This window comes from Primulina huaijiensis, chromosome 16 (assembly GCF_012295235.1).
Source record: "Primulina huaijiensis isolate GDHJ02 chromosome 16, ASM1229523v2, whole genome shotgun sequence".
NCBI lineage: Eukaryota > Viridiplantae > Streptophyta > Magnoliopsida > Lamiales > Gesneriaceae > Primulina > Primulina huaijiensis.
In genome coordinates, this window is record NC_133321.1 from 6,747,043 (window position 1) to 6,773,630 (window position 26,588).

At 37.3% G+C, this 26,588-nt stretch overlaps 4 protein-coding genes across 4 annotated transcripts; 3 read left to right on the plus strand and 1 right to left on the minus strand.

The window, feature by feature from the left end:
• Positions 1–742: 742 nt before the first annotated feature.
• On the plus strand, positions 743–1,177 carry LOC140960986 (uncharacterized). Its single transcript, XM_073419312.1, has one exon. The coding sequence runs from the start codon at positions 743–745 to the stop codon at positions 1,175–1,177; it is 435 nt and encodes a 144-aa protein (XP_073275413.1).
• A 9,901-nt stretch (positions 1,178–11,078) lies between these two features.
• LOC140960987 (uncharacterized) lies at positions 11,079–12,842 on the plus strand. The gene is made up of 3 exons (XM_073419313.1): positions 11,079–11,435; positions 11,553–12,545; positions 12,705–12,842. The coding sequence occupies exons 1-3, from the start codon at positions 11,079–11,081 to the stop codon at positions 12,840–12,842; spliced, it is 1,488 nt and encodes a 495-aa protein (XP_073275414.1).
• A 7,868-nt stretch (positions 12,843–20,710) lies between these two features.
• On the plus strand, positions 20,711–23,546 carry LOC140962150 (ER lumen protein-retaining receptor). Its single transcript, XM_073421029.1, has 6 exons — positions 20,711–21,021; positions 21,648–21,913; positions 21,994–22,109; positions 22,854–22,927; positions 23,081–23,144; positions 23,227–23,546. The coding sequence occupies exons 1-6, from the start codon at positions 20,931–20,933 to the stop codon at positions 23,261–23,263; spliced, it is 648 nt and encodes a 215-aa protein (XP_073277130.1). The 5' UTR covers positions 20,711–20,930; the 3' UTR covers positions 23,264–23,546.
• Positions 23,547–24,065: 519 nt separating this feature from the next.
• On the minus strand, positions 24,066–25,440 carry LOC140962152 (small ubiquitin-related modifier 2-like). The gene is made up of 3 exons (XM_073421030.1): positions 25,286–25,440; positions 24,643–24,792; positions 24,066–24,375 (listed from the first exon to the last, which is right to left on the minus strand). Exons 1-3 carry the CDS (start codon positions 25,361–25,363, stop codon positions 24,319–24,321), a joined length of 285 nt encoding a protein of 94 aa, XP_073277131.1. The 5' UTR covers positions 25,364–25,440; the 3' UTR covers positions 24,066–24,318.
• Between the last annotated feature and the right edge of the window lie 1,148 nt (positions 25,441–26,588).

The following is a 26,588-nucleotide window of genomic DNA, read 5'->3' on the forward strand; positions in this document are numbered from 1 at the left end:
CATGTCGATAGTCTTAGTCCGGTAGGGCGAAAGCTAGAGAATTTCATAGAATGACATGCAATTCACCTGTGATAAATAATTAAAGAGATTTAATTATTTCACTGAGTAGAATTAGTTTGGCATAGCTCGAGATGGCGTGTTCAATTGGATAGAAAATTCTGTCGGAAGCGTAGATCACTATTGAATGAATTAAGTAAATGACGAGGGGTAGGTGAACCGAGATTCCCAACAAATTCATTTCTCATTGAATTTTAATTAACCAATCTAGCTTATACATTTCATCATTTAATTCTTGGACTTTTTCATTGAGTTTTTTTTAAACATAGTAGTAGTAAACAATCATTCAAATTTTGTTGTTAAAGATTTAATAACTGAAAATAATAATTGCGAAATACAGTCTCTAGTGGAACGATACTCATATTCTCGTACATTATACTATTACTTGACATTGTGCACTTGCGATTATTTCGAGCTTGAATTTTATAAATTTTTATTAAGGATTTTACAGTGCAAGTTTTGCTCGATCAAGTTTTTGGCGCCGCTGTCGGGGACTGTTAATCCACATATTTATTCTTAGTTATTTACTTAACATTATTTATTTTGTTTTGTTTGGCACCTTCGATTTATTTGCATATGTATCTCTCGGTGCATGCCAAGATCTCTAGAGTCTGAACTAGAGATATTCGATCTCGAGATTGAAAGAACCCTATGCAGGCGAAAAAACCAACAGAGACTGAGAGACATGATGAACAAGAACAAACGTGAGGAAGAGCATCACGAAGAGATAAGGGTCGAAGAGCCAAGGTGCATAACCATGCTTGAGTACGCACAACCGTCGCTTGATGGAGCACGTCCAAGCATAGTGCGACCAACCGTCAAGGCGAACCAGTTTGAGATCAAACCAGCCATAATTCAGATGATCCAGAACACTGTCCAATTTGGGGGAAATGCGCTTGATGATCCAAACACTCACATCGCCGACTTCTTAGAAATTTGCGACACTTTTAAATTTAATAGAGTATCTGATGATCCTGTTATCCTGCATTTATTCCCTTTCTCTTTGCGTGAAAAAGCTAAATCTTGGTTGAATTGTTTGCCTGTAGGTTCAATCACAACTTGGGAAGACATGGACATGGCATTCCTCCTGAAATACTTTCCTCCATCAAAAACCATGTAGCTGCGAGCGGACATAACCACCTTCTCTCAATTTGAGNTTTAGACATGATTCACAAGTCATGAGAGAATTAATATCGGACATATCAAACATGTCCACTCCCACTAGCTTGTTCATCTTTCTTAGGGAAATATGTCCTAATCGAGCATGCCATAATTGTGCCATATTAAGAGTATCTTGCTTTCGCTTGTTTGTTGTTGTTATTGCTTGGACATTGTTTAGTGGAATATCTTTCAATTTTAAGTTATAGAGATCGTTTTCAAGTTCTCCAGTACAAATTAAACATTCATTCTTGTAAATGTTGCAAACACATTTGCTAAATAAACAAGAATATCCATCTTTATCAAGCATAGAAATGGAAACAATGTTTTTCACCAAATCTGGTACAAACAAAACATCTCTTAAGATGAACTTAAAATCATTGTTCAATGACAAGTAAACATCTCCCACGGCCTTCGCAGCAACTCTTGCTCCATTGCCCATCCTCAAGAAGGTCTCACATTCCCTGAGCCTCCTACTTCTTCACATCACCTTTAAATCATTAAAGAGATGTGAGCCACAGCCGGTATCCAATACCTAAGAAGTAGAGTGAATTGAAATGTTTACTTCAATATAGAACATACCGTTTCCAGAACCCTTCTGGGCAAGATATTCTCTTCAGTTACGCCTCCAATGTCCAGGCTTCTTGCAGTGATGACAGATGTCAACAGTCTTGTCAGCTTTAACTGGTGTAGCTGTCACAGCGGGACTCGGAGATTGCCTCTTCAAGGGCACGTTGTTCTTGGGACGTTGGAAAGAACGCTTCTTTCTATTCCCATGTGGACCAGTGTTCATACCAGATAAAGAACCCACATAAAGAACCGACTTCTCTTTCTTGATGGTGGCTTCAAAGGTAAAAAGCATATTCACCAACTCCTCAAGGGTAGGCTCCAGCTTGTTCATGTTGAAATTCACCACAAAAGGATCAAATGAGTTAGGCAGCGACAAGAGCAACACGTCAGTGGTCAACTCCAAAGGCAACATAAGATCCATGCCAACGAGCTTGTCCACGAGCCCAATCATCTTCAAGCCATGCTCATGGACAGAGGCCCCATCTCGTATGCGCAAAGTGATCAGCTCCTTGACGGTAGCATGCCTAAGAGGTCAAGTGTGCTCACCAAAGAGCTCCTTGAGATGCAAATGAATGTCAGCAGCACTCTTTGCATCCTCAAAACGCCTCTGCAGCTCATCATTCATAGAAGCCTGCATATAACACTTGCCTTTCAAGTCATGGTCACACCATTCCTTGTAAGTCTGCAATTCCTCAAGAGTGCAGTCAGTCAGAGCCTCAACAGGGGGCGACTCAGTCAGCGTATATGCTATCCTTTCCGAATTCAAGACGATTTTTAGGTTTCTTAGCCAATTGAGGTAATTAGGTCCAGTTAAAATGTGTTTGTCGAGTATATCAGATAATGGGTTGCGAATCGATGACATTGTCAAATTTGTACTGAAAAGTAAAACAGATAAATGTTAATGACTATTTTAAAATATTTAATAAGACATAAATTTTGGACTTTTACTTTATAAATATTTACTCCCACTGTTTTAACATCATTCACTACCCTATAGTGAAAATCGGAAACTCCTTTCCTCAATAGGTACGTAAGATCCAATTAGCGAATTATAATCCTGAATAATATCAGTCAATCATAATTCCTAAAAGGTAGTTTCCAATTGCATCATCATGCAACCCTCTACGTAAACTTTTGTCCAACGTTTGATTAGGACCCAATAATATGACGTCGTTCATCTTTACGTGTCATGCCTTACCCATCGATATTGAACCTTAATGGACGGTCGCCATGAGTTTCCTCAATAATATGAGCCGAAATCATGGGAGTTCCACGTAGTTCACATCACCATGTCAATGGATGTCACAGTTTTCCGGTGTCCAGGGCCCCCCCAATAATATGAGCCGAGCCCCGAACATGGGTAGCGTTCATCATGCACCCATTGTCGATGGAAGACATGGAAATTATAAACACCTTTATAATTCCCCTTTTCGGGCTTGATATTAATTTTGAATCTTATTCAAAATGATGGTTTTTAATTTTGAAAGGTCTCATCATTAATTTAATTTAAAGCTCTCCATGTTTGATCGTATGTTTGCCGGATTTATGCAACTTTGTTATTATCATAATAATAACGCACATACTCATTATTTATAACATATCATGCATATATTATAAACAGTAAATTAAACAAAGATGATCAATCGTCCAACACTAATGGCCCGTGTGAGCTAAGCACGGGCCTAGATCCAATCTTAGGGAAATGCATGGGATGCAAATACAACTATTACATAAGATTTCAATATTTACATGTCTTCGATCTTCATAATCATCAAGGCCACCGTTTTCCAATCTTGATCTTCCAATATACTAATATTTACAATTAAATATCAATGGCAAATAGGGATACATCTCATGGGGTGGGAATGAGCCATAAACCAAGCCCACTTTATAAATTGATAATTATTACAATCATTCAACACAAAATATCCTAGCATACACCTAGCAAATTGGGCTTGGGATTTTGATCATTCTTCATGCATAATATCACATATCATACACCATCAATCAATTATCACAATAATCAATTGATCCAATATTATATATTTTGATCCAATCACTAACCGCCACGATTATAAACTAAATTAACAAAGTATACAAACACATTTTTCTAATTTCTAATTAATTTATTTATAACCGAATTTCTTGTAAATCACCATTTACTATAAATAATTAAAGTCCAACTTCAATTATTTATTTTATGAGAAAATATGTACAACTTTTGTAAATTTAAACTTAAGGGCCCAAAAAATCATTTTTCACCAAAAACATTTTGGCCCATTTAAATTTCACAAATATGTTAGCCATCTAATGGCCCAACAACTTCAAGGCCCATGACATTTTGATAATCCAAAACACTTTTGGGAACCCAAGTCGTCATCGCCGTAGCAGGAGCTCTGTCGCCGGATTCCGGCCAACATAATTTATTTTTTTTGTTAAAAGCAAGGGGCTGTTCGGGGCTGCCCTTGCTTTCGGGCAGCAACTTGCTGCCAAAAAAAAGGTCCCAAACCGGCCTTATTTTTTTTACAAAAATTTATCTCACGCGGTTAAAAATCGACATCAATATAATATCAAGTATATGCTACACAAAATAGTCATCATAGCTCTGATACCACTTAAAAAGTGATCGATTAAGGTGCCCTAATGCGCAACGGAAGTTTCAAAATTATTTTAATGACAAGAAAACCGAGCACCTCAATGCTATAGTGTGTAGCAAATACAATAAAACACAAAATGACATTCATAGAATATTTAAGAAATTATATCTATCAATCACAAAGATTGATGTTGACTCCAACTTAGATGTCAAACAACAACTAATCTCTTGAATGGATGACTCAATCTACAAGCTTTCCCTTTGCTCTTGGACTCCTTTCTTCAAATTAGGTCCACCACTAACAAAGTAGAACCACCTTTCACTTGCACAAGAAAATGCAAGGCATTTTGCATTGAGAAGAGAATGATTTCCTCAACAATTGAAGAAGCCAAAATTGGGAGAAAAATGGGGTTCAAGTTTCGGTCGTTAAGGGTGAGAGGAGAGAAGGGTGAGTTGTCTTGGTTGTGCAAAAAGTTGAAGTAAAAAGTTGCATGTGCATGCCATGCCATTAACTCAAAAGTTGCCTCCAACCCTTCACCTCCCAAGCATACAATTCTATTTGGACTTGTAACAATTACAAGGCCCATGGACTTTTATTAAATATCTCAAACCCATTTGAGACCATTAAACTTTACTTGATTTTACTCAAGTTCACTAGTTGAATAATTATTTCTTATTGGGCTCTACAAGACCCAATATTATTTAATTAATTCAACACTTGAATTAATTTAATTATTTGGACTCTATTAGGCCCACTAGTGTTTAATTAATTCAACACTTGAATAAATTTAATTTAATCCATAATAATGTTTATGGAAACCACAATTTTCAAATACGTTATTTATTTGACCACCTTTTAATTTAGGAACACTTCCACAAATTAAAAGTTACATTATCCTCATAGAAGTCGTTCTTCTATTTTTCTTTACACTTATAAACTCCTTTATAAGCCGTTCAACACATTGTACTATTTTACTTCTCAACAGGATCTAGAAAGTTAGCACTTGTGCGACCCTCAATGGTTCAAGCCGGGGGTTCATATCTCAATGTGATTCAGGACTAAACATGTCCTTATATGAGAATACCCTAGTTGCTCCATTCTTATTTATCAACTTCTTGATAATAAGAACGTCAGAACTCAAGTCTGATAGTACCCAACCAATCATGTTAAACGCCTAGCATCATCGCTTACATGATTCCCTAGGTATCAAATGATAGTGCCTGCAAGAACCAATCTATTATGATTAGCGTACAGTACGGTCCCTTCATCTCATATATCACGACTGATTCGACAACTATTGGTATATCTAGAGCTGTCAAAGAATCGATACTATGTGTCATGTCGTAGTTGCATCGATGGTGTAATCTATGAAACCCCTTTCATAATTACCACCAACACTCTGATAAGAGATTTCATACTACATACACATAGGATATCCATACCCGAAGGTAAGCGGTGAATCCCCGACTATAATGCATCGACTCCTATATGTTTCAACAGAACACCCAACCTTGCCACCTGATGACCCCATGAGAGTCGCTAAACAATTCAAAGTGCAATGCTAGCGTATAGAGTCTCAATGTTGTCCCGGGTCATAAGGACTAATGGTGTACAACCATAAACTAGGACGTTTCCACTCGATAAGTGAGAACCACTTGGAAAGTCCTAAATGGAGGGTTGTTCAGTGCACTTTACAAGGAGCACCTATCTGCATGCTCGGACATCAAAATGTCCCCTACCAACGAAACATGGTACTCACATCGCAGATACTAGTTTCAAACTCGAGCGGCCTATATCCTTCTTAGCGGCGGCTGAATTGACTAGGAACTGTTTAGAATATACAGTATTCCAAATATGAGTTTCATGATACTCATCATATGAGCATCTCATATTCTTTCTACTCTTTGTATATTCAAGGACTTTATCTATGCAACTAGCATGGGTATACAGATAAAGATGTGCCAAAACAATAATTTCAAATATAATTAAAATAAAGATTGTTTATACATAAAGTTTCATTATTAACACTCGGCCAACACTTGGCTCGACGGACACCTACTCTAACAGTCTCCACTCCTATCTGTCTAGAATTCGGACCGGTCTTTCTTCATATGACAGATCTGGAGCAAGCTGCAACGGCTCATAACTCAAAACATACGAAGATTTTGCCATATACTTCCTCAGCATCGAAAAGTGAAACACATTGTGTACTTCGGCCAGATTCGACGGTAGAGCTACACGATAAGAAAGTGTCCCAACTCTTTTAAGAATTTCGAATGGCCCAATGAATCTCGGACTCAGCTTGCCTCTCTTCCCAAACCTCATAACACCCTTCATGCGTGCTATCTTCACGAATACGTGATCTCCAACTGCAAATTTGAGATCATTTCTTCTCTTGTCAGCATAACTCTTTTGGTGACTCTGGGCGGTCTTCATCCTGTCTCGGATCTTGACCACTACGTCTGCAGTCTGCATAACAATCTCTGGGCCAAGTTCTGATCTCTCACTAACTTCATCCCAATGAATCGGCGATCTACACTTCTTTCCATATAGTGCTTCGTAGGGATCCATACCTATAGATGATTGAAAACTGTTGTTGTAGGTAAACTCCATAGGTGTAGTTTCGATTCCCAATTCCCATATAAATTGATCACACATGCTCGCAACAAATCTTCCTATATCTGAATCAATCGCTCAGACTGGTCATCTGTCTGAAGGTGGAATGCCGTACTAAATAGCAACTTCGTCTCCATAGCTGCATGTAAACTCTTCCAAAAGGACGATGTGAATCTCGGGTCCCTGTCGGACCCAATAGAAAATGGGATCCCGTTCAATCGGACTATCTCCCGAATATAGAGCTCTGCATACTGAGTCATGGAGAAGGTCGTCATCACCAGTAAGAAGAGTGCCGGTTTAGTAAGTCGATCCATTATAACCCAAATGGCATTAGATCCTCTGACTGACCTCGGCAATCCAACAACGAAATCAATGGTGATATTCTCCCATTTCCACTTAGGAATAGGGAAAGGCTTAAGCATCCCTGTTGGCCTCTGATGTTCTGATTTCACTTGCTGACAAGTGAGACATTCAGATACAAATCGGAGAATGCCCCGCTTCATCCCTGGCCACCAATACAGCATCTGTAAGTCCTTGTACATCTTGGTACCGCCTGGATGGATGGGATACGGAGATGTATGTGCCTCTATTAAAATATCTCCTCTGATCGAATCAACACTAGGCACCCACATCCTTCCTCTGTACCTCACAATATCATCGGACATTGCGTAGAGTACACTGCTCTTGGCTTCATCCTTCAGTCTCCATTTCTGTAACTGTTCATCTGAAGGCTGATCTCTACGGATTCGTTCTAGCAAAGAAGACTGCACTGTCAGATTAGACAACTTGGGAGCTCTGCCCTTAGGATAAAATTCTAAGAAAAACCTCTGAATCTTTGACTGAAGAGATCTATGTGCTCACAGCTGTGCTACGACTGCTACTTTCTTGCTCAAAACATCTGCCACAACATTAGCTTTCCCTGGATGGTATCTAATTTCACAATCGTAGTCTTTTACTAAATCCAACCACCGTCTTTGTCTCATGTTCAGCTCTTTCTGCGTGAAGAAGTACTTGAAACTCTTGTGATCAGTGAATATCTAGAATTTCACGCCATACAAATAATGTCTCCATATCTTCAACGCAAAGACAACGGCAGCTAACTCGAGATCATGAGTCGGATAGTTCTTCTCATGTACTTTCAACTGTCTGGAGGCATATGCTATAACCCGACCATGCTGCATCAATACAGCGCTTAAATCGAGCTTAGAAGCATAGGTGTATAACAAAAAATTGCCTTGCCCTGATGGCATGGCTAAAACTGGCGCTGTAATAAGAGCTTGCTTCAAAGTATCGAAGCTCTTCTGACATTCTTCACTCCATACAAATTTAGCATTTTTCTTAGTCAAAGAAGTGAAAGGCACTTCAATAGAAGAAAACCCCTGAATAAATTTCCTGTAGTAACCTGCCAAACCTAGGAAACTACGGATCTCTAACGCGTTCTTCGGCTCAACTCATCCTTTTACTGCTGCCACTTTAGCTGGATCCACCTCAATGCCACTGCTAGATATGATATGTCCCAAAAATGCTACTTTCTCCAACTAGAATTCACACTTACTGAATTTTGCACACAACTTGTGACTCTGCAAGACTTGCAAAACTGTACTCAAAAGATGACTGTGTTCCTCGTGGCTCTTCGAGTATATAAGAATGTCATCAATGAATACTATGATGAACTGATCTAGGTAGGGCTGAAATACTCAATTCATTAGGTCAATAAAAATTGCTGGAGCATTCGTCAGCCAAAATGGCATCACTAAGAACTCATAGTGCCCATATCTAGTTTTGAAGGCTGTCTTATGAACATCTGCATCCTTTACCTTCAGTTGATGATACCCAGAACGTAGATCTATCTTATAGAACACTGTAGCTCACTGTAACAGATTGAATATGTCCTCGATCCTTGGTAATGTGTATTTGTTCTTGATCGTTACCTTGTTTGATTCTCAGTAATCGATACACAACCTTATGCTTCCATCTTTCTTTTTACGAAGAGCACTGGTGCGCCCCATGGTGAGAAACTAGGTCGGATGAATTATTTTCCTAGGAGCTCCTTAATCTGCTGTTTGAGCTCTGACATCTCTACTGGAGCCAAACGGTACGGTGCCTTAGAGATTGGCACAGTGCCTGGCACAAGGTCAATGGCGAACTCCACCTCTCTCTCTGGTTGAAGGCATGTGACGTCGTCGGGGAAAACATTAGGAAAGTATATGAAAACTAGTACATCAGATATCGACAGGGTGGGTGCGTCAGGTGTTGAAATAATACTGGCCATGAATGCCTGACACCCCTTATGTATAAGTATCTGTGCCTGCATGCAAGAGATCATGCGAGGGAAACTTCTCCACTTGTCCGGTTCAAAAAGAAATTGCTCCATGCCCAAAAGTCTTACCAACACTGATCTTATCTGAAATTCAATTAGAACTCTGTTCTTCATCAGCAAGTGATAGGTGTCGTTTTTACGTGTTTTATTGCATTAGTTTTGTTTGTGTTTGCATTGTGCATGCGTGCATTTCGTTTACATTTTGTTCCTCTTAAAGTAAGTATATGCATATGATCGTGTCTCACTTGTACGTGATGAAATTGCAGGTAAAATGGCCAGAAAACTGAAATCGGAACAAAAATGTGCAAGCCAAAAGAAAGTCGCGGAAAGGCTGGCGCCCGAGCGGTAGAATCTTACCGGCTGGGCGCGAGGTGTGATTGATGAAGAGTAAAATTCAGAGGACGTGGCGCTTGGGCGGTAATATTCTACCGCCCGGGAGCGAGAGATGTGAGTTCAGAAGAAAAATACAGAAGACTTGGTGCTCGAGCGGTAGGATTTGCACGCCCGAGCGCCACTTAATTTTTGGCAAGATTTTTTGCACGATTTCTTTCCTTATTTCGGAGAGAGGATGATATGGAAAGGAGGGTTGGATGATTTTGAGATCATTCAGACATTATTCAGCAGCCGCCACAAGCTTTGTAGAGGACTTTGCACTTAGAGTTGAAGATTTGAAGATTTCCGGACACCATTCTTCGCATTTTCCGTCACGACTAGTATTTCTAATTTAATTTCTATTGCCTAAAAATGGTTTTTCTTAGTTTAATTATGACATCGAGTAGCTAATTTACATTTTTTGTTGGGATTTAAGTAGATCTTACCCCGAAACCGAGTTTAGTTAATTCATATTTTGATTTTTGGTTTATTTTTTATTGTGCTATTGTTTTATCGTGTTTTTAAATCGTAGCTAACTTTAATAACTATTTTTATATTGCGAGTGAGTTCGAGAAAATAGCCCGTGATAAGAATGAGTAGCATAGTCCGTGGATTTACAATTTACATAGAAATATGAAGTCGGATACATGTCGATAGTCTTAGTCCGGTAGGGCGAAAGCTAGAGAATTTCATAGAATGACATGCAATTCACCTGTGATAAATAATTAAAGAGATTTAATTATTTCACTGAGTAGAATTAGTTTGGCATAGCTCGAGATGGCGTGTTCAATTGGATAGAAAATTCTGTCGGAAGCGTAGATCACTATTGAATGAATTAAGTAAATGACGAGGGGTAGGTGAACCGAGATTCCCAACAAATTCATTTCTCATTGAATTTTAATTAACCAATCTAGCTTATACATTTCATCATTTAATTCTTGGACTTTTTCATTGAGTTTTTTTTAAACATAGTAGTAGTAAACAATCATTCAAATTTTGTTGTTAAAGATTTAATAACTGAAAATAATAATTGCGAAATACAGTCTCTAGTGGAACGATACTCATATTCTCGTACATTATACTATTACTTGACATTGTGCACTTGCGATTATTTCGAGCTTGAATTTTATAAATTTTTATTAAGGATTTTACAGTGCAAGTTTTGCTCGATCAAGTTTTTGGCGCCGCTGTCGGGGACTGTTAATCCACATATTTATTCTTAGTTATTTACTTAACATTATTTATTTTGTTTTGTTTGGCACCTTCGATTTATTTGCATATGTATCTCTCGGTGCATGCCAAGATCTCTAGAGTCTGAACTAGAGATATTCGATCTCGAGATTGAAAGAACCCTATGCAGGCGAAAAAACCAACAGAGACTGAGAGACATGATGAACAAGAACAAACGTGAGGAAGAGCATCACGAAGAGATAAGGGTCGAAGAGCCAAGGTGCATAACCATGCTTGAGTACGCACAACCGTCGCTTGATGGAGCACGTCCAAGCATAGTGCGACCAACCGTCAAGGCGAACCAGTTTGAGATCAAACCAGCCATAATTCAGATGATCCAGAACACTGTCCAATTTGGGGGAAATGCGCTTGATGATCCAAACACTCACATCGCTGACTTCTTAGAAATTTGCGACACTTTTAAATTTAATAGAGTATCTGATGATCCTGTTATCCTGCATTTATTCCCTTTCTCTTTGCGTGAAAAAGCTAAATCTTGGTTGAATTGTTTGCCTGTAGGTTCAATCACAACTTGGGAAGACATGGACATGGCATTCCTCCTGAAATACTTTCCTCCATCAAAAACCATGTAGCTGCGAGCGGACATAACCACCTTCTCTCAATTTGAGCAGGAATCACTCTACGAGGCTTGGGAGCGCTACAAAGACTTATTGCGAAGATACCCACATCCTGAGTTGCCTCTTGGGTTAGTTGTCCAAACATTTTTACTATGGTTTAATTTCATCTACCGTACTATGATAGATGTTGCGACCTGTGGGAATCTTTTGAGGAAAACAGCCGAAGAAGGGTATGAACTACTGGAGGAGATGGCTGATAGAAGTTATCACCCTCAATCAGAGAGGAACAATCAGAGGAGGAGTGCAGGAGTTCACCAGGTAACTGAATTTTCTGTTGTCACTACGCAATTAGAAGCACTTAACAGGAAAATAGACAGCTTGAATGTAAGCGGGACAGCGATGCGCTTGCAAGAGATATTCTGTAAAAAAAAAATGGATTTTCAAGACAGTGGTCCTTTATTTGTGCATGAGGAGGCACCAATAAATCAAGTGGGAATTCAAAACCGTCCTAGGAATGATCCATATTCGAACACATATAGTCTTGGATGGAGGCAACACCCCAAATTCTCATGGGGTGGGCAAAGCAGTCAGAATTTACCCCAAGGAGGACAGCAGTATGGTAAGAAACCGATGTATCGACATGAGCCTAGAGAGGAGAAGTCTAGTCTGGAGCTAATGATGTCTAAATTCATCTCATCCACCGAGACTAGACTACGGAATCAGGATGCATCGATAAAGGTTTTGGAAAATCAGATAGGTCGGTTGGAAAAAATGATCACTAGCAGAGATCCGAGCACCTTGCCAAGCAACACGTTGACTAACCCGAAAGAGCAAGTGAAAGCCATAGCATTGAGGAGTGGAAAAGTGCTTGAACAAGAGGTGAAAGAAAAAGAGGATCAAGGAGAGCAAGCGGCTGACACGTCCACATGTAAGTCTTCAAACTCTACACCCACACCCACTACACAAACTAAAATTGTTATCCCTCCACCTTTCCATGCAGCATTGAAAAAAGCAAAATTGGATGCGCCATTCTGTGATTTCTTAGAAGTATTAAGAAATTGCACATTAATATTCTTTTGATGATGCTTTGGTGCAAATTCCGAGCTATGCTAAATTTCTGAAAGATATCTTAGAAACAATAGGAAGTTGGAGGATCACATGACGGTAAACTTGACTGAGAATTGCTCTGAATTGGTGCAAAACAAGATCCCACCAAAACTAAAAGACCCAGGAAGTTTTTCTATTCCTTTCACGATTGGTGATGTTGTTTTTCATAAAGCTTTATGTGACCTTGGTGCGAGTATTAACCTTATGCCTTTATCCGTATTCAGGAAACTTGGATGAGGAGAGCCTAAGCCCACAAGGATGTCCTTACAACTAGCAGACAGATCCATCAAATATCATCGAGGAGTCGTAGAGGATGTGTTTGTGAAAGTGGACAAGTTCATATTTCCAGCGGATTTTGTAGTACTCGACATGGAGGAAGACATGGAGATGCCTTTGATTTTGGGAAGACCTTTCCTTGCAACTGGCGAGGCCCTGATTGATGTTCAAGAAGGGAATTTGAGATTCAGAGTGGGAGAGGAAGAAATTACTTTTGATGTCTTTAATGCTCTTAAGCACACACTGCGCACTGATGAATGTTTTAGAACTGATGCTGTGGATTCACTTGTGTGTAATTTTGTGCAGGATTCTATGAAGGGCCCATTGGAAGCCACTCTCACAACTAAATTGAAGGACGATGACTTGGACGAAGAGAGAGTGTAAATAGTGGCATATTTTAATGCCAACAATCCATGGAGGAAGCCAATAAGGATGAGATCGGAGGATTTGGGAGACCGAAGAGACTTGACTACTCCGAAGTCAAGCATTGAGGAACCGCCAACACTTGAGCTCAAGCCGCTGCCTCCACACCTAAAGTACGTATACCTAGGTGAGGATAACACTTTACCTGTCTTTATTTCTGCTGCTTTGACAGATGCCATGGAGGGAAAACTGCTGCAAGTTCTCAAAGAGCACAAAAAGTCATTTGCCTGGAAGGTGGCAGACATCAAGAGAATAAGTCCATCAATCTGCATGCACAAAATCTTGATGGAATAGAAGTACTCGCCCCTCGTGTAACCTCAGAGACGACTCAATCCAAAGATGCAATAGGTAGTGAAGGCTGAAACTATCAAACTTCTCGATGCAGGTATTATCTATCCTATTTCAGATAGCACATGGGTAAGTCCTGTTCAGTGTGTGCCGAAGAAAGGTGGGGTTACTGTGATCACTAATGAAAAGAATGAACTTATTCTCACTAGAACTATTACGGGGTGGAGAGTGTGTATTGATTATAGGAAGTTGAATGATACCAGCCGTGAGGACCATTTTCCCATCCCCTTTATTGATCATATGTTAGAGAGACTAGTTGGGCATGAGTTTTACTGCTTTCTAGATGGGTATTCAGGGTATAACCAAATCACTATTGCACCGGAAGACCAAGAGAAAACCACTTTCACTTGTCCTTATGGCACTTTTGCTTTTTGACGTATGCCCTTCGGTCTTTGCAACGCCCCTGCTACTTTTCAGCGTTGCATGACTGCTTATATTCCATGATATGATTGAAACTTTTCTTGAAATATTTATGAATGACTTTTCTATCTTTGGGGCAACGTTTGATGAGTGTTTGCAGAATCTTAGCTCCATGTTCAGGAGGTGCGAGGAAAAGAACCTGGTGCTGAATTGGGAGAAGTACCACTTCATGGTACAAGAGAGAATTGTATTAGGGCACAAGATTTCGGAACAAGGGATTGAGGTGGACAAAGGTAAAATGGAAGTCATCAAGAACCTACCACCACCGACTTCAATAAACGGAGTTAGAAGTTTTCTAGGGCATGCCGGGTTCTACCGACGTTTCATTAGAGATTTTTCTAAAATTGTTAAGCCTCTATCGTCCTTACTCATGAAAGACGCACCATTTGACTTTAACTCCGATTGTTTGCAGGCATATGAGAACCTGAAGGAGCGCTTGGTGACGGCTCCTATGTTGGTGGCATCGGATTGGGATCTGCCTTTTGAGGTAAAGTGCGACGCCAGTGACACTGCAGTTTGTGTTGTCCTAGGCCAAAGACGGAACAAGGTATTTATCACTATATAAGATGTAAGTAAGACTCTAGATGAAGCACAACTAAACTATGCAACCACTGAGAAAGAGTTACTTGTAGTAGTATTTGCACTTGATAAGTTCAATTCATACCTTGTCTTGTTGAAAGTCATTGTGTTTATTGACCACTCTGCCCTTAAATATCTGCTTGCTAAGAAAGAGGCAAAAACACGATTGCTTAGGTGGATCTTACTTCTTCAAGAGTTTGACCTCGAAATAAAAGATAAAAAAGTGTAGAGAATGTAGTGGCTGATCATCTTTCTAGGCTAGAGCATGTTAGCAAAAATTGTGAAAATGATGAGATAAATTATTGGTTTCCGGATGAACAATTGTTAGTGGTGAAAATTGTCCATGGTTTGCAGATTTTGCGAATTTTCTTGTTACAGGCTCAAACCAGCTGGAACTGAACTGAACCAGCTGTTGACCAACTGAATTGAACTGAACCAGCAGCTGACCAGCTGAACTGAACTGAACTGAATTGAACCAGTTGCTGACTAGCTGAATTGAACGACCAGTTGAAATGAATGACAAGCTGAGTTGACCAGAGTTGACCAGTCGGGAAAATGTCCAGCAAGGCAAATTTGACCGTTGCAATTTCAGAAACAGTACAGAAACTTTCCAAACGGTCATATTCTTGTGTATAACGTATATATCATTGTTGGGGCTTATAAATACAACATCTTGAAGATCAAACAAGAGATTTTGAAAAGGATTCCAAGCATGGACAGTTAGTATGAAGAAATCAGCTAGTTGAGAGCACAAGCCCTTGTGTGAGAATATATTTGAGATGTATACTGTAACTGATAAATTCATCACACACAATCACTCACACATATACAAGAGAATTGAATTTCAAAGATTAGTTGAGTGAGTCTTCACACAAAGATGTTAAACAATGTGTTTGTAGTCTTTGCATATGAGACATTAAACAATATGTTGATTGTGAGGTGCTGCCTACAATCTTGAGAGCTATGAGTTCAGTTAGGCAGTAATGTAAGTCCTAAGCTGAGTAAGTTTGTATAAGGTATTGTATAAATCAAAGTCTTTTAGTGAATCCTTCCCAGGGGGAAAAAGGGGTGACGTAGGAGCATTTGAAGTCTCTGAGCATCTATGAACACATTCATGTCTATTTGTTTATTGTATTTACTTATTATTTCCACTGTTTTAAAGATACATTGTTGAAGCATTTTATGTGTTCTTCAAATACCAAAATATTGCACACAAAGTGTTTGATAAAATGTTTCAACTAAAATATTTTCACTCATTCAACTTGTATATATTTTAAATGTTTTACAAAATATTTAATCGGTTTCTACGAAGGATTATTTCGAGTGTTTTCCGCTTGATTTCATATCAAACTCGATTTAATTCATCGGTGTTCAATATTTCAATAACTGATCTATTGTGGCTCAACGATTTACCCCCCAAACCGATCTTAACAATGTCCTTGCGTTTTCATTTAGAAAACAACATCCGGATGCGTAATTATTGTTATATATGTTAATGATTTAAATATCATTGGAACGAATAAGGAAATTTAAGAAGTTGTGTTGTAATTGAAGAAAAAAATTGAAATGAAGGACATTGGAAAAACAAAGTATTGTCTGGGTTTGGAAATTGAACAAAAATAATGTAGAATATTTTTTGACCAGTCAAATTATATAGAAAATGTCCTTAAGCGTTTTAATATAGATAAATCAAATCCTTTAAGTATTCCAATGGTTGTTAGATCATTAAACATAGAAAACGATCCATTTCGTCCATGTGAAAATGATGAAGTTATTTTTGGTCAAGAAGTATCATATCTAAGTGTTATTGGTGCCCTTATGTATCTTGCTGATTATACAAGACCTGATATATCATTTGCTGTAAATTTATTGGCAAGATTAAGCTCATATCCAACAAAGAGACACTAGAACAGAATTAAACATATATTTCATTATCTACGAGGAACGACAGTGTAACGCCCCGAAAATTTAAAGGTCCACGCGAACCACATGCATGCAATTATTAAATTCTTTTGTATTTTAATTAAATCTTTTAATTGCATGAATTAATTATGTTGTGCATATTTACATGTTTAAATTATATTTTTCTACATAGCTGCATTAAAATGTATTTTTAAAGGTTATTCGAGTTGCGATCGAGGAACGGAGATCGAGAGATGAAAAATAGAAAATGTTTTTATTGGTTAATTGTTTTTAATTATTTAAATTAAGGGTGATGCTTTTTATTATTTTTGAAAATAAGAGGTTTTTAGGTGATTTTATACGCCGGGGCGTAATTTCTATCGGTGTTGGTTTTTCAACAAAAATGCAAACGTTTTGGCAATCTGGCTAATAAATTCACAAAATTATTTAAGTAAAATTATTTTTAATATTTTAATTAATCACTAATGGGCCTAATTTGTTTGCTTAAGGGGCCTAAGCTTAATTAAGGATTTATTAAACTATATAATATGTTAAATCACCCCAAACCCTCCCATAAAACACACGCCACATCCTTGTGCAATCCAAACTCCTTCCACTCAAATTCACACGGCACACACATCATATTTTCAAGGAAAATTCGAGAGTTGCTAAGGATTTCAAACCAAGGTCCCGTCGTCATCGTTCTTCGCAATCGTCAACGAGAATTCGTGCGTTTAAAACGCAAAGGCACGCATACTTCTTTCTTTCAACACATCATCACACCATAGTATATTGTTAAGCATGAAAAGATTGGAAAACAAGGGACACTTTTGTTCAAGTTTCGTTTTTTGCATATAACATGAAATTTCAAGTAGGATTTTTTGATCCAAATTGTGTTGTTTATGTGCATAAAGGGGCTGTCATGATTAGGACATGTATAGACATTGTCTTACATGAGTTTAGAGTCTTAGAGTTCAAGCAAAACACCATACACAATCGAAAAACACAAGCTGGTGCACAAAGTTGCTGTCAAAGGGTTCATGGTTCGGTTTTGGTCTCTATGGCTTGGCTTGGTTCCAGGGCTAGCCAGGGCCGTGGGGGAGTCAAGGGTAGAGTCCTACCCATGCTAGGACTCGAGTCATGGGCTGGGGAAGGAGTCCTAGCAGCCAGGGCCGTGGGGGAGTCAAGGGTAGAGTCCTATCCATGCTAGGACTCGAGTCATGGGCTAGGACTCCCACCCGAGAATTGAGAGGTATGGTGCACAGGGTTCAGAGCTTGCGCAGGGCTAAGTGGGTCGGTTTAGGGACTTTGAGCTGGGCTAGGGCGTGACTTTAGGGTCCCAGGAGAGTGCACAACATGATGGTTTAGGGGTGGCTCGGTCGGCTAGGGTCTTAGGCACCAAAACGTAAAGGTCATGCACATGAGGTTTCTCGGCCATCTTAGGTGCTTGGCTGGGGAGCTTCGGTTCGAGTCTAGGGGCTTGGTCCGTGGGTTCCAAGGTTTCAAGAGGGTGCACTAAAGGGTTGGTCATGGTCTGGACTAACATGGTTCGAGGGTGGCTCGAGAAAATCGAAAGTTGGCTCGATGTGCACTTTCAAGGGTCGAGTTATGGTTTTTAAAGCTAAAATAAATCGAAACACGGCTCACGGGGGTCGAGTCATAGTTCACAAGGGCTAAAATAATATAAAATGACAAAATTTAAATTTTAGAATTTTATATTAAAGTTTGGGATTTTTAGAGAGTAAAACGCTTTCAAAACGACTAATTATGAATTAATTAAAAAGTCTAGTTTTAAGCTAAATAAAATTATGAGAATTTTAATTTACATTTAAATAATTATTTGGGACATGTTAGAGTCAATGAAATTAAGAAAAAGTAAAAAACGCGAGAATTTACGTCTAGGGGTAAAACGATCTTTTTACACCTGAATTTAGTAAATGTCATGGCAGTGTCCTAAATGCTATTTTATATGCTAATATGATTATTTTCAATGATTATGGATGTTTAATAATTTTTATATGTTAAAATCATGATTTTTAAATGTTCAAAGAATTTTTATGGATTAATTATTGGACATTTAAAAGAAATGTTGCATGCTTGGTTTCAAAAATAAAAACGATACGTATATGCATGATTTTTTTTAAGTGATGATAACATGTTGAAGTACGTGAATGAATTGTTACTAACACGATGATATGTTGGAGATATCGTGAGGATTATGGTACCAGTGGGAGCCCGACGATCGTATTTCCTTGGATACGGATATGAACACGTTTACGATGATATGTTAATACGCAAGGCCAAGGTCCAGTTGACCGGTGAGAGTGTCGCTGATGTCCCCGCCGCCCAGTACTGTGGTTACATGTAGATGGATCCATCGCCCAATACGTATACGAACACGAAAGTCACAATCAACGATCTGAATTCAACAAAACACGAACATTAATATGAATATGTTGATATGAAAAAGTTTAAAAAAAAATGTTTATGTTTAAAGTTATGTATTATCATGAAAATATTATTTTAAGTACAAGTATTTTTTACTGTTGCATGTAATCTATATTATGTATTACTTGTTATCAAGGATATGACGTGTTGAGTCTTTAGACTCACTAGGTGTGATTGATGCAGGTGAGTATGATAATAATGTTGAGGGAGGCTTGGATGCCTAATCTGACTGGACTGGATGTGCACATAACCCGAGGATCAGCGTTTGTATTTTCCGCATTTAAGTTTATGATTTAAGTTAAAGATTTTACGACTATTTACTTATGTTTTGAGAGATTTTGAGAGGTTTAGTATGTGATACACTTTTCAACATTTATTGCTTTTTAAGTTTGGTAAAACGATTTCATGTTTTGACTGTTTACATTGGATTTTCAATTACAAGTTGGATGTTTTATTTTAAAATGGTGCAAAAGTATTTTATGTGTGTGCGCATGTAGTGGCCGAATTTGGAGAGCTTTTTTTAAAAAAAGAAAAATTTCTAGTACTTTTTAAAAACGAATAAGCAGACGTTTCAGACAGACTTGTGACTTTTGTATTCAAAAGATATCGATCAAAGCATAATTGGTTATACTGATGCTGGGTATTTATCTGATCCACACACGTTCCCAAACCGGATATGTATTTACTCGTGGAGGCACTGTAATTTCTTGGCGTTCACAAAAACAAACACTTATAACAACTTAATCAAATCACGCCGAGATTATTGCACTACATGAAGCAAGCCGTGAATGTGTGTTGCTAAAATCAATGACCGAACATATCCAAATTTCATGCGTATTATCATTCGACAAGATGCCTGTGACACTATATGAAGATAATGCTGCATGTGTTATTCAAATGAAAGAAAGATACATAAAAAGCGACAGAACTAAACATATTCCTCCTAAATTCTTCGCATTCGCTCAAGAGCTTGAGAATAATAAATATATTGATATTCGTCACATTCAGTCAAGTGAAAATTCATCATATCTCTTCACAAACGCACTTTCTATGACAATATTCAGAAAGCATATATAATACTGGGATACACAATCTACGAAATTTGTGAAGAATCGTTCGTGTTAACATGAAGGATAGTTTACGTGACTGCACTTTTTTTCCTTACTATGGTTTNTTAATCAGATCTCTTCACAAAGGCACTTTCTACGACAATATTCAGAAAGCATATATAATACTGGGATACACAATCTACGAAATTTGTGAAGAATCATTCGTGTTAACATGAAGGAGAGTTTACGTGACTGCACTTTTTTTCCTTACTATGGTTTTTATCCCAATTTGTTTTTCCTAATAAGGTTTTTAACGAGTCAGTATAAAAATACGTAATGAAGACAATCATTGTATCATGATCATCATCACAAGGGAGAGTGTTAAAAATAAGAGATTGAGTGTTGAAAATAAGAGTTGTAAATATTGAAAACTAGTGTTTGATAATATATGTAATGATGTAGTTGTTTTTGGATATTTCCAAAAAATTTTTATAAATAGGTCTCTCAATTTGTGGAAAAAAAAACACAATTGAGTAGACAAAATTTTATAAAGTGTGTAGTTTAATTTATTTCATAAATTTGAAATTTTTATTTTTTACCGTAAATTTTTCAACAAATTTATATACAATATAATAAAAGTTTAAATGAAAGTGTATTTATAAAACAATGAAATGCTCGCATGATGAGTGGAACGGAAGCGGAAGAAGTAGAAATCAATTCAGCGAATTTTCCATTCCCTGTTCGTTGTTTGGATCAACCCAGAAACATATAGTGTATATAAAGGGCATTCTGCACAGATCTGTGTTTGCCGGCTCTTGAAAATTTTGATTTTTCGGTTGATTTACACAAAAAGTGAGCAAGGAGATAAGGGGGTGAGAAGATGAATATATTTAGGCTAGCAGGGGACTTGACCCATCTGGCAAGTATCCTTGTTTTGCTTCTCAAGATTCACACTATCAAATCTTGTGCTGGTAATCATGTTTTTCATCTCTTATTCTGCTTCCTTTGCTATGACAAGATCCAAAAAAGTTTTGATTTTTATTGATTTAAGACCCTTTATCTTCTAATTTCCGCTACTCTGATGTTGTGATAGGAATGTATCTTTGTGTTTGCGTGTGAGATTTGGAATCTTGAATAATGGTGTCCCGGATCGATGCTTTTGATTTTCAATTTGGGTAATGTTGGGTATCATAATTATTATGTCAAATGTTTTGCATTGTGCCCCTGTGAGGAAATGTTTTTTGGTGGTGCTAGGTGATATTTTGAGGTTGATCTTTCAGTTCATAGTTTCGTGGTTGGGGCAATCGTACAGGTCAAATGCGAAATGAGTTTGATATTAATGAGGTTGTGGCAAGTGCTAGAGATTAGGATTGGTTTTGATAAGTTCTTTATGGTGGTGTAGAATAACTTGTGTACGAGGGTTAATCAATCAAATGAGTTTTATCCCTTGAATAGATTTTTCGTTTACTCTTTTTTTTCCTTGATTAAAAATTATAGTTTTCTTGTATTTCATTTTATTTTGATTACTGCCAGCCCATCATAATATCCCGGTTTTCTGTTCATCTGGGTTGATGTTGTATCCATTTTTATGACGCAGGCATTTCTCTGAAGACACAAGAGCTCTATGCTATTGTGTTTGCCACTCGTTACTTGGATCTGTTTACAAAATTTATTTCCATATATAATACACTTATGAAATTAATATTTCTCGGAAGTTCTTTTTCTATTGTCTGGTACATTAGGAAGCACAAGATTGTCCGCCGATCCTACGACAAAGACCAGGACACATTTCGCCACTATTTTCTACTGCTGCCATGTTTGGTCTTAGCTTTGATCTTACATGAGAAGTTTACCTTCAGAGAGGTACTCTTAACTTTTTTCTTATGGCTGCTACATATCTTGATTTTATTCAAGTAACGGCGTGAGAACATTTTTATATACAGGTATTGTGGGCTTTTTCCTTGTTCTTGGAAGCTGTTGCCATTATTCCTCAGCTGGTTTTGCTGCAGAGAACCAGAAATATCGACAACTTGACTGGGCAATATGTTTTTCTTCTCGGGTAATTTTCTTGTTTCGTATTCTAAATCGTATGAACTAGAGATAATTTTCATTTTGAATTTTATAGAAATCGTGTCTTGCCTGAGAAATTTCTCTTCGTTCAGATTGGGTCTACTGGTGTTTTTTCCTCTCCCACTATGTCCAGTTCTTAGTTATTGATTTCATGTTTCTGCTTGTCATGTGTTTGAATGTTTGTGCTTTATCCATTTAAGTGTTCATTTTTCCATTTTTATTTGTCAATATTTTTGCCGAGTTTATGAATTAGCTTAATGTCAAAGCATCCATTTATGCTTCTTGAAATTCAACATCCCAAACTTAAGTAGTTTAGGAACCATGAAATCAAGTGTAAACAAACAAAACACTCTCATTAGAACTTAGAAGCGTTGGATGTATCGTTCCATGGATTTTGGAGGGGTAGAGACACGCATAGCCAGAAAATCACATGATCTAAATTACAAAATGTGCTACAGAAATTGGGTTTCCATCATTTAGTTTACAAGATGATACTACATTTTTTAAATAATCTCTTTTTCAAGTTCAAGTTTTAAGGAATATTGATTTACAAAGCACTCTACCTCCCTGTTCTTGCTAGAAAATAGTGACAATTTCAATAAAATGTTTATGATTTATCAACAATCAACATCAGAAGGAATGTTCTTGGAAATATCAGCCAAGGTACCCGGAAATTAAAACTGCAGGTAACGTTCTAAATCTGCTAAAACTCTTCAATCTTTTTTTTCCGCAGTGCTTACAGGGCTTTATATATTTTGAACTGGATCTATCGCTACTTTACCGAGCCACACTTTATCCACTGGATAAGTATGTCACCCTACTCTATTTAAATCTATATACACACACGCCCGCCCGCACTGTGTTTGTATAATGTTTTGTTTCTACATATGTTGGCTTTGTTAAAAACTTGTATACCAAAAAATTAAACACCATATATCGTTCACTGGTTCTGTTCTGCAGCCTGGATTTCAGGTCTTGTTCAGACTCTGCTGTATGCCGATTTCTTTTACTATTACTTCCAAAGGTAAGTTTTTTTAGTTCACGGTGTATTTTAGCTGACATTTCATTTCCTTACTCAGATCTTTGTTCTTATTTCACCGTTCCAGCTTGAAGAACAACGTAAAACTCCAACTACCCGCTTGAGTACACTATATTGGGGATGGCCTATGATTTTTGAAACGAATGGATGACTGATACATCTAGTTTACTTGTCTGACTTGATTATTACTCTTGGCGTTTCAAGAACTTGAAACATACTTGATAATTTCAGTTATTGGGATGAATTTCCTAGTTTTCATGATATGAATCCTACGAAAGCAAAATTTTTTTGGTTAATTTTGTAATGTTGTATGAAGGGATTGGAGTCCTGATTGACCGATCAGAAAAGTTTTATGGATCTCATGAATCTAATGTCGGAATAAAAGTACACATGTCTGGGGTGACGTGTGGTGGAGACAAGGGAAATGAACCATCACTCGACAATGCTTTCATTTGTGAGCCCCTGAAAATTGCATTAGCATCTTCCGTGAAAAAAGTGTGTTGAATCTGGTGGGACTAGGGGGTAAACCAGGATCTTGGAACCCGCCAACCCCCGGCTTGGCCTATTACCATCGAAGTCTAGTCAGGTTTGAAACTCCGTCGGCTTGGCCTCCTAAGAGGCTATGTCTAATCCATCGAAGTCCAAGTTTGGTTCGAAACTCTGCTAGCTTCGCCTGTTACCATCTCCTAGTCTAAGGAGCAAGATTTTTACAATAAAGAAATAGGATGTAATCCCCACATCCCTCATATTTATTCTCCCTCTCACTTTCTCAATGATATTTCACAATCAAGACAATTGAATACGATCCTAGTATAAGGATAGAGCCCTTGTCTTTCCCATGATTATTGTTGGTACAAGAACAAAAACCTTTGTACTACTGTCAGAATAAACTTTTGTAATATAAATATATAATAAATCACATAAACTACATTGAAAAACATAAACTACGGGAAACAAAAGTTTAAAACATGTTCACAAATATTATCCATACGCTTTGCTAGAGTGTGGAGTAAAAACAAGAAACAAAAAAGCATTGCTAAATTTGCCTAAACAAAATACCAAAAGAGTCTTGGGATAAGAAACAGCTACAGACCGGCTAATATTTCACTGAGTGACCTAACCTTCCCTCGTTGTTTAATGAGCTTCTTTGTCCAATCCATCAAGCACCATTTCCATCTATCAGTGCATCGATTTGATCGTTATCATCCAAACCGAGCTGAAACAAAATTTGCGATATTATTGGATAAACAATAGCCCGATTGAGAAAGTAGTAGAAGAAATTTATCTGTTGCAAAACTTAATATATTTTCATTCAATTGGACTTTGGTGGCCTTTTTGGTGGTGGATGTTCGACCGACATGGCATGTAGGGTAATGATTTGAACATAAAATTCATCCAACATAAGTTTCATGTAACATAAGAATTCACCTCAAAAACCACACGCAAAAGATCACATATATGCAAAGATGATCCATTCGATTACCTGATTCGGAGTTTTATCGATCAAGAAAGCACGATGATTGATCACGAATCGAGTCGAAAGGAAGCTGATTGAAGTAAGCCTACAGTAGTCAAGCAAAAGCTTCTTCATTCTGCTGTTACGGTTGAACATGTAGAACCTCTCTATCCCATCCTATTTGATAGTTAAATCAATGTCAGTCAATAATTAGTACATCTTAATTGGTATATTAAACTAACTTTCTATATAGCAATTTTTGTGTAAAATGCAATGACAAATTCAAAAATAAGGTGTGAGTTTCTATTTTATTATTTTTGTTTTCTTTGAAAAAATTGGAGGAAAAGTTCTTATATATTACGATGGCTCAATTTCATAATAATATAATAACAACTTGGTATAGAAAATACGTACGAGTTTCGAAAAATCCTAACAAATCAAATTATTAAGCAATAAAAAAACTCTTGAGTTGATCGAACTAAGTTTGAAGCTAATACTACTGACCCTCAAACAGAACTGTGATATGTTGAAAGATTTTAAAAATAATTAATTTCTCAAACAAATGTGATTTCTTCAAGAAAAAGACTAGATTTTCAGAAGAAAAAAAAAACCAATAAGAAATTTTGATTTATCGATTTAAAAGAACAAACAAAATGTGTAATATGTAAACCTTGTTACACTTGATTTTCAAGCGAACATAACGGAGGTGTGCTTCCTCCGCCATTTCCCAGCTTCCATTTTCTTCCATTGTTTTTGCCTCAAAAGATAGGAAAAAAAAGGATGAAATGCAATAATAATGACAATAATGCTTGGAGAGTTGTGATAATGTGCAGTTGTTCTTTTTAGAGAGAGCAGGTTACAGTCACCTGTCAATCATATATGATCCAGCACAGCCCTTGGATCAGTGTGGGTCCTACATGTGGATCCCACTGATCCAAAGGCTGTGCTCCATCGGACATAAGCCATATGATACGATTACGTCATATTCGGACTCTCTGACCTTTTTCATTATTGTTTTTAATTATGAATTTGTACATTTGTTAGTTAATATATTATGTATTCACGTATAAATGAAAGTTAAATTTGTTAAAGAACCGCGTTTGTTAAAGAACCGCGTTCGTTATTGTTATAACACTCATTATCTTATCAAAAATCGTGGGTTTAGATTCTGCATATATATTATATTAATACATCTATTCTCTCACATTCATTTTAATATCAACACTCATTATTTGTATATCACGCTGTCCACTCATTCAACATATTCTTATTTTATATTAAATAAATTCAATTTCAAATTATTTACAAAATTTAAATTATTATTATTTTATATTAATAATAATATGTTTTAATATATATTTAGTACGTAAAATTATTTTATTTTATTTTATGAGTGTCATTTATTTAAAATTAAAAATTTATTATAAACTTAAAATGAAACAGTACTACATATAAAAAAATAACACTTGCATAAAAAAAAATTAAACTTAAGAGAAGATACAAAATACTAATTCAAGGATTGTTGTTGTATTGTGACCAAATATGTTCAACTAAGTCGGCACGAAGTTGGTGATGCACATGAGTGTCTCGTATTTCGGAATTTGTTCGGAGATATTCATGAAATCCTCGGTTTGAGCCCTGGATGGGTTGTGCTGATTCGTCACCTTCAACGTTGTGCCAATTTGTCACGTGGACCCCCTCATCTTCAACAATCATGTTATGTAAAACAATGCGTTCTTACATAATATGTTTTACTTTTTTCTGTACGAGTAACGAGCCGGACCTATGAAAATTGCCCATCGAGCTTGGAGCACCCCAAATGCTCGTTCAACATCTTTTCTTGCAGACTCTTGTCTTTCCTTAAAAAGCCTCCTCTTGGGATCCTCCGGGCCTTCACGAAAGTGGCCATTTCCATATATTTCATATGTTAAATAATATCCTTTCGTATATTGAGTCTCGTTGACCACGAAATT